The following is an 8766-nucleotide window of genomic DNA, read 5'->3' on the forward strand; positions in this document are numbered from 1 at the left end:
ATATATATATATATATATATATATATATATGACACACACACACACACATGTGTGTGTCGTATATATATATAAAACCATATATATGTGTGTGTGTATATATATATATAAATAAATATATGGTAAGACAATCAGATCAGAATTGAGTATACAAAATTCCTTCTAATATACAAAGATTCAACAGTGTAAAAAACATTTTAGATACACATTTCTCTTACTACCTGGGAAGTTTCATACTAGCTTAAAAATGCTGGATCACTTCTAAGCTCCAGTTAACTGAGATGTTCTGAGTCCATGGAATTCCCCAAGTAAAGATTCAGAATACCTTTAATTGTTGCTGCAATTCGCTATTCAATCTGGCCAAAACTGTGTTGGTTTCCTTATTGCGTCTAATTGATGCCTGAATTGCTTTCTTATCTTTTCCAACAGACCTAAGAAAATAAGAGGGCAAGAAAATATGACTGTCATTTATCTTTAAACTCTCTCCATTCTTCCCTGACCTCTCTCTAAATCCAGAAAGTAGAGGGAATATCTTTTGCCTTAATAGCATAGCTCAACATCATTTGCTCAGTTTCAGTGGTCAACCAAAAGTATCTAAGTTTCAGAAGATTAAGTTTTATTGTTTTTGTTCTCATTCTTTTTCTGTAGAATCACCTTTTAGTCCAGAGCAGGTAACCATTTTTCTATCAACAACCACATAGTAAATATTTTAATCTGTGGGCCATATGATTTCTGCAGCATATTCTTGTTTTTGGTTTCTTTTTCTCTCCCTTCTCTTTTTTACACCACATATAAAAGCCATTTTTAGCTCTGGGCCTTAAGAAAATAGGCCACGGGATGAACCCATGGTTGATTTGGCCCATGAACCCTAGTTGGCTGATTCTTGGCTCAGGGCAACCATAGTTAAAATCTTATTGTTACTCTATACTAATTTTTAAAAAACTCTGCTCTAGGGTTTGCATTAGGTTGTTAAAATGAAGCTGGAATTGAGCCAGATAACAGAAAGGGGGAAAGTGGGGAGAATATTACAACTACTCAAAAAACTCTCAAAGAAGAGCACCTGGGACCCTCTTCTCAACTAGAGACCCAGTCTGACCATAATTTCCTTCATTCTGATACGTTAAGTGCTGTGCTTTTTGCCCCTTTTGTCTAGGGACAGCTCTGATTACCTAGGAATTGAAGGCTGTGATGCAAGCACAGCAGCTAAGACACCTGTCTTTTGTGTGTGTTCATCAACTTCTGGTTTTAATTCATCTTCTGATTTCAATCTTCTTCGAACAGGTTTAGGTGGTGGAGCAAGAGGTGTGGTGCCTTTGCTCTACAAGAGAAGAAGTCCGTTAACAATGGGGATGTCTTCAAGACATTCACAGTTACTCAGCACTTTACAACATCATTTGCTTTCTTTACACTGCTTCTTCTCCAAAAAATTAAAGGTCACCTGACCCACTTTAAAAAAAAAAAATTTTTGATTTGTTTATTTGACAGAGAGATCACAAGTAGGCAGAGAAGCAGGCAAAGAGAGGCGGAAAGCAGGGAGCCTGATTCGGGGCTCGATCCCAGAACCTTGAGATCATGACCTGAGCTGAAGGCAGAGGCTTAACCCACTGAGCCACCCAGGTGCCCCACCTGTCCCACTTTAAAACAATTTATGTATTTTTAACATGGCTAAGTTCAACTTCAATGTGAAAGGGTGTTCCTGGGTTGACGTCACAACTGTGAAATAGACCTAACCAGACACTTTTTAAAAAAGGGTGACATATGCTCCTTGAGGCCTAAATCTGACTCAAAACTGTAATATTCATGATTTAAATATTAACAAGGAAGATGTTCAATATATATACTGCTTAATAAATATAAAAGGGTGTCTCCAGGGGCCCCTGGGTGGCGCAGTAGGTTAAGCATCTGACTTTGGCTCAGGTCAGGATCTCAGGGTCCTGGGACTGGGCTTTGTGTAGGGTTTCCCGCTCAGTGGGGAGCCTGCTTCTCCCTCTCCCTCAGAGCTCCACCTCGTGCTTTCTCTCTCAAATAATCTTTAAAAAGAAAAAAAAAAGGAGGGGGAGCCTCCAGAAATATCCATCCATTATCATTACAGGATTTCCTAGTCAAAAATACTAAAATGTGTTTCTTCTTTTAAGATTTTATTTATTTATCTGACAGAGAGAGACACAGCAAGAAGGAACACAAACGGGAAGTGGGAGAGGGAGAAGGAAGCTTCCTGATGAGCAGGGAGCCTTGATTGCAGGGCTCAATCCGAGGACCCAGGGATCATGACTTGAGCCAAAGGCAGATGCTTAACAACTGAGCCATCCAGGTGCCCTAAAATATGTCATCTTAATAAAGCAATTTATAAAGAAATAGAAAGCCGGGAAATTCTTTAAAAACAGTAACTAAGATGCACAAAAATTATAACTCCCAAATACGAGTGGACACTGTTAAAAATTCTGTATTTTCCCTCAACAGATTCAAATATGTTATTTTGGTATTTACCATAACCTGATCTGTTAATAAATAAAAATGACAATCAACTGCCATATCTTTGGTTAAATACTATTTTTGATTTGTTGCTGTGAGCTGACAAAAATAAAATTCACTATTTAAAAAATATCACAAAAATATGGTAAAAAATAGTGTCGAGAGAGTAGTTTAAGCACTCTCAGAAGCACATGATGTAATAACTGCTGGGAATCTCTGCGTGATAACAAGAAAAAAAACTACCAAAACTTTTCTTTCAGTGGAAAAACATGCAAATACCTATAATTAACTTTGCAATACAAAAACCAGATAAGAAGGATTGACATACATAGATAGATGGATGGACAGTATGTGATAATGCAAGTATAGTAAAATATTAATGGTACAGTCATGGTGTGGGTTTACTGATCTATATAATATAAAATTCTCTCAATTTTACTTTATATTTAAACCTTTTCATAATAAAATGTTGGGGGAAAAATTATTCCCAAAACGTCAAAGAAAAAGAGCACAACAACCTTAGAGGGTTGGTAATTTTTCTTTATGACACTTGTGACTGCAAATAAAACAAATGGAATTTGACCAATAAGGAAGTTGTACTTTCCAGATGTGGAAGAATGTCATCACCATATAAATTCTGAGAACCTACGGCATATACTAGATGACAGACCATCACCTCCTAGAATTTTTAAACAGGCAGACCCTGTTTTGAAACAGACCAAATATATTACAGTTAAAGGCAGTGGAATGGCTTAGATACTCTGCAGTTAACTTCACTTCTAAGATCTTTGTCATCTTTAAAATCTTACGAAGTGAAAATGATGCCATGTAACTTTTTATATGTACAAAATAATCAATATTATAGAAGACATCACGTACCACATTGGCGGGGACACTAGCAGCTGTCTTTTCTTCAATTTTACTATCTGTTTTGGCAACTCGAAGAGAACTTGCAGAATCAGAAGCTTTTTCAACCTAGAGATGAATATATTATCATTCCTAATTATACATAAGCAGTATATTATGCATAAATATGTATGCTAACAAATTGGAGAGTAAAATGTTAAGAAAATATTCATTCTCATAATAAGGACTGTGAGAAAACCCTTTAAAAATGGCCATTCTCTATAGCAGAAGGGTGGAGAGCAGGAGAGGGCTGAGGATGCAGCCCAGCACTGTTTGGAAAGTTCTTGTGGTGGGGTCAGGGGGATGCCTCTGCCCCAGAGGCGTGAGTACCAGTACCCTGTACACACCTGTACTTCCCCTCAGGCCCTCCCCTGCCTTCCTGATAGCATAGGCTATACCCCAAGTGGCCCCAGGGCTAGATAAAAAGTTTCAGGCTCGAAGAAGTGGCTAGCAGAAGTTCCTGCCACTAGATCTGAAGAGCATCTCCTAAACACTGTCTGTAAAGATGGAATCTGGCAGCCCGTGGGCTGTAGGTCTAACTAATATGACTCACATCGTATGCATGGAGTGTAGCTAGGGTAACCACAGCCACTTGTTACATGCAAATCTTCACCAAATCACACATCAGATGCGAGCCCCTGAGCAGTGTTTTAGGCATGCCCGGATGGTTGTTTGTGCCTTTTCCCATGACAGCTAACTTCTACCCAGATTCTGATTTTTTTCTTTAAGATTTTATTTATTTATTTCTGGAGTTGATGGGGAGAGAGAGATAGATATAACAAGCTGGCAGAGAGGCAGGCAGAGAGAGAGGGGGAAGCAGGCTCCCTGCCAAGCCGAGAGCCCGATGCAGGGCTTGATTCCAGGACCTTGAGATCATGACCCGAGCCAAAGGCAGAGGCTTAATCCACTGAGACACCCAGGCGCCCCACCACATTCTGATTCTCATTAGGCATTATACTGTAACCAGCAGGTATCTAAGGCCAATTAACTAATTAAGAAGCACAGGCTCAGGGAATATAAATTCTCTAAAGCAGCAGCAGCAGATATTTTACTCGCTGATGTCCACTCTGGTATCTGCTCTTTTAGAGGTTCCTCTGCTTACAGACCTGCTTCTGAATATAATGTGGGAAGAGTTTCCCAGCAGAAAATTAAATAAGCCCTTAAAACTGACCGGTAAGACCTCTGGATGTTTCTCAGCTTCATCATCTTGTTCTTCATTGACGTTTGATGCAGCAAATACTTCAAATTGGCTGAAATCTGCAAAATTTGGTTGCTCTGGTATCTGCTGGGGTGAGGTACTAGTGTGAGTGATTAGGCCATCGGCATCCACTGGGCGATGCACAACGGGACCAGGAGCCTACACAATGGGTCAGGATGGAGGAACACACACTTCATTAGTCTATCACCGTCAGCTACCTTCTTCTTTGAAAATATACTGTAGAGATGCTTTGGTATCTGTAAATTCAGGGAGATGAGCGACGGTAGCATCTAGCTCTAAAAACTAAGCGGAATGCTGAGACACTCAAAAAATTAAGATGACAAACCTTCAGTAAGAAAGATACTTTTGCAAATTCTTATTGCAAAGAAAGTACATTAAAGGAAAGGAAGGGTCTGGTCTTACTCTTTGACTCTGTACTTGCATCTAACTTTTTCTAAATTAGGCTACTGCACAACAGTCTGTGCTTTTAACAAGTTTTTTTGTTGTTGTTTTGTTTTTTTAATGTTTCTGGAAAGGTTATTTTGAAGTGTGAAAACCACTGCTCTAACTATCCTCCCAATACTTCAGTGTACTTCCCTTCAGTTCGTGCTCGCCTCCTTTGCCAGAGCAATCCTTCTAAAATCTTTAATCCAAATGTAACTTCTGGCTAAGCACTATGGAAATTACAGTGAATGAACAGATAAGTCGGATGCCCTAATGAAGCAGTGCAGTGCAGGATAAGGGACCAGTACACGAGGACTTAAGACAGTGTGAGTTTATGACAGCGGCAGTACAGGGTGCTACAGGAAGAAATCTGCAGGCTCTTCCCTGCTTACCCTTTAAAAATTCTCTCTCCTAGAAGACTTCCGTCCTTAGTATGATACAGAGATACTCTGCCCCTTTCCCACCTCTTCAGCCTCAATCCCCATCATTTGGCGGCCCTGAACAAACTCTTGTTCCCTGGAATATGCCAGGCCACATCATTCCTTCTGAGAGGAGTGCCCTCTTGATCTCACAAGTCTCTGCTTAAAGTCTCACTTCCTTCATTTTACTTAACACCTTTCCAATGTGATCCTTGATTTTACTGGTTAGTCAAGCTGTGCTGAAGCATTTCATAAATATATCTAGCACAGCTCTTCTACTGTAATTGTTGTTTGTAGGTCTGTCTTCCCCACTGGACTGGTTCTTGAGTCAAGTGACCAACTCACTGGGTTTCACAGTTCAACCCAAGACAAGTATTTTTGCTGAGAGTTTAGATAAACAAAATATTTAAATTTCAGTATCTTTGATGATTAAGAAACCATCTTTTTAACTTCAAATAGTCAACTTCATTGTAGGAATCTAACTCAGAAAAATCAACCAAATTCATTCATGTAAAAGGCAGTCGGCCAGTCAGTCAAATAAAAAACTATCAGCTATAATCCAGAATCTGTCTTAGAACCTACTAGATGGAAACAATTTCAACCTGGCAGGGATGAAGTGGTCACTTACATTTCCTTTACGAACGGAGTAACATCTCCAGGAAGCTGCAGTGAGGTCATGGAGCCTCTGCTAGACAGGATATGTCCTGGGTCTAGATAGGGACATCTAGACAGGGACATCTCCTATCTCCCAACCCACTGTTCTCTCCACTAAACCTTCCATTATCAAGACATTATCATTTGGTCCACTTTTAAAGTTTCTATCTAATCATTATTCTTGACTTCCAAAATAAGACTTAGCTTCCCTGAATAAAATGCTCATTAAGAATGATAATTAGGTAATTCCTAATCTTCAAAATAATTCTAGACTAGAAGCAAATCCTAACAAATATAATTGGTCAGTAATGAATACACTGGAGAATTACCTGTGAGGGCTGTGGTCTTGGAGGCACTGCAGGAGGATGGGCAACAACTCCAGCCTGTTGTTGTCCTAAGTAAATACACAGATTGTCTTTTTAGTAAATACATACTCTGCTAGTAGAACAAATAGGCGGAGTGAATGTGATCAAATGATAAAGACTGCTAAGAATGCCTGGTAAGTATCAGGAGGCATTTGGTATCCTGTAAAACTATCTAGGTATGACCTAATGACCAAGACTAATGGCCTTTTCTCAGACCTCTTATCTTTCTTTCTTTTTTTAAAGGGAGTTGTTTTGTGTGTAGCCCAATGTGGTGCCTGAACTTATGATCCTGAGATCAAGACCTGAGGTGAAATCAAGAGTTGGACGCTGAACTGACTGAGCCACCAGGCTCTCTATCTCAGACCACATTTCTCTTGTTCTATTGCACAAGGCACTCTTGACAAGCTTGTTTCCATAATATTAACCATTCTTGGCTTTCTTCTATTTCTGAATGTTCTTCAGCTATAAAATATGCAGACTTCCAAATTTTCTCATTGCATCTAATACATCACTCAATCATTTCTATGTAAATGATTCTCAAATAATATAATCTTTCTTAGCCCACACACCCAATGGCCTACTATTATATCCTCTTTTCCTCAACATTCCAAAACCATAACATCCAAAAACAGAACATCATCACCCTCTGATCCTAACTTTTCTATACTGATCAACATTTATTAATAACAATAAAACCAGTTATATAAATATTAAAACCTTGGAAAAAGTTACGAGACTTTTCTCTCCTTTGTCAGCTAACTGAAGACCTATCAGCTTTCTCTTCTTGATCTCTCCACATGCTTGTTTTAAAGTCTCTTGCAGCATCTCTCAGAGGTTCCTATCTTTATCATGACAACTCAAACATATTAAGGGAAAAAAATTTCCTTTCATCTGACACCTTTTAAACTCAAAATTTCTCTTCAGATAATTAAAAAAATAAGACACAGTAAGAGAATATAAAATAAAAATGTTGTGCTCTTTAACAAATTTTAAAATCAAATAATAGATTATTATGGTTCTCTAACCCTTACCTGTGGTGACTGCAAAGGTCCGATTCATATCTAAAGAGGATGATCTGGAATGAGAAGGCTGTGGCCTTGGAGGGGGAGGTGGTGGTGCAGTATTATCAGGCGACGTTCCTGAATGAGACCTATAAAATTCATCCCATTAAAACTGGTCATGTTATAGGTACTGGAGCTTTTTTCTTTTTAAGCTTTCAAACTTGGCTAAACAGTTAAAGGATCTTACTGGTGTGACAATTTTCTCAAGTGGCATGTAAGTATTACAATGAATAAGGACAATATTTTTGATATACATTAAATAAGTAATTATTCAATGTGGCAAATAATCTTTTTATGAAGCATAATTATACATTTTTTCAAATTTCAAAAAATTTGAAAAGGAAGTTCATTATTAAACATGATAAACTCAGTAGACACAAACCTAGTAACATTTTCCCATTCAATTAAAGATAGTATTAGTTTGAATAACCATTTTCACAAAAGGGAAACTACTTTCAGACACGGTTAGCTTTCACTTTATTTAAAGTCTGAAGTTTGATAAGCTGAAATAGAATCTGGCTCAACTACGTGAGGTGCCCATTTCTGTGTCCCCACAGACAATCTCATTATAATGGTGGCTGCGCTCATTTTGGACCCGCCCTAGAGATTCACATGTTTGCTACCAAAGTCTTCTATATTCTGAAAAGAGTCACATGGCCTCTGGGAATCTGATCCTCACTTACAGGGATAAAAAGGAAAATAAAATCCAAGATGACTGAAGAGAAGTAATTATACAAAGAAGCAGTCTGAGCCTGGAATTTCTTCCAAGATGCTATACTACTAGTCTCTCTTTATATTCTCCAAGCATGTGGCAAAAGGATACTTAGTATGTATAAAGATGAGGGGAAAAAGATGCTTCTGTCCTGCACACAATTTTTAGCGGATGCTTAAGTCCTTACAGACAAATCCCTTGCCACCCTCATCCTATCGCATACCTTTTGTATTTATGCCTGAGAAGTTATATGTAACGCAGATCTCCAAGGTAGGTAGGGAGCCCAACACTAGGTGTGTGCTTCTAGATGGCATCTTAAAATACAGAATTCTGTGGGCACTTGCCATAAGGCTATACAAGGAAATCTGTACATTTATTACTTAAACAGACTCTCAACTGCTGACTTACAAAAAGGACTATATTAAACTGCTAATCCTAACTATAACTCTTTTTAGGCCTTCTAGAGGATACCATGGGAACAATAAGGGCTCCTCTTGCTTTCCTATTAAAGTTGAAAAAGAATCAAAATTATTTTCCT

The 8766-nt window shown here is 38.4% G+C and overlaps 1 protein-coding gene across 6 annotated transcripts in view; it reads right to left on the bottom strand.

Annotated features, from left to right (window-relative positions):
- Positions 1 to 8766, bottom strand: part of LOC111147628 (RALBP1 associated Eps domain containing 1) — an 83110-nt gene that overhangs the window by 2187 nt on the left and 72157 nt on the right. For 5 of the 6 annotated variants that reach the window (XM_022503811.1, XM_022503810.1, XM_022503807.1 and 2 more), the window contains 6 exons: positions 7487 to 7605; positions 6420 to 6484; positions 4547 to 4732; positions 3349 to 3444; positions 1167 to 1315; positions 323 to 428 (listed from right to left, as the gene is read on the bottom strand). In XM_022503811.1, coding sequence (XP_022359519.1) covers positions 323 to 428; positions 1167 to 1315; positions 3349 to 3444; positions 4547 to 4732; positions 6420 to 6484; positions 7487 to 7605 — 721 coding nt within the window. The remainder of the gene's footprint in view (positions 1 to 322; positions 429 to 1166; positions 1316 to 3348; positions 3445 to 4546; positions 4733 to 6419; positions 6485 to 7486; positions 7606 to 8766) is intronic. The other variant, XM_022503812.1, reaches the window with a different exon arrangement.

The sequence above is a fragment of the Enhydra lutris genome, unplaced genomic scaffold (genome assembly GCF_002288905.1).
Source record: "Enhydra lutris kenyoni isolate GAN:26980312 unplaced genomic scaffold, ASM228890v2 scaffoldscaffold17, whole genome shotgun sequence".
Taxonomy (NCBI): Eukaryota; Metazoa; Chordata; class Mammalia; order Carnivora; family Mustelidae; genus Enhydra; species Enhydra lutris.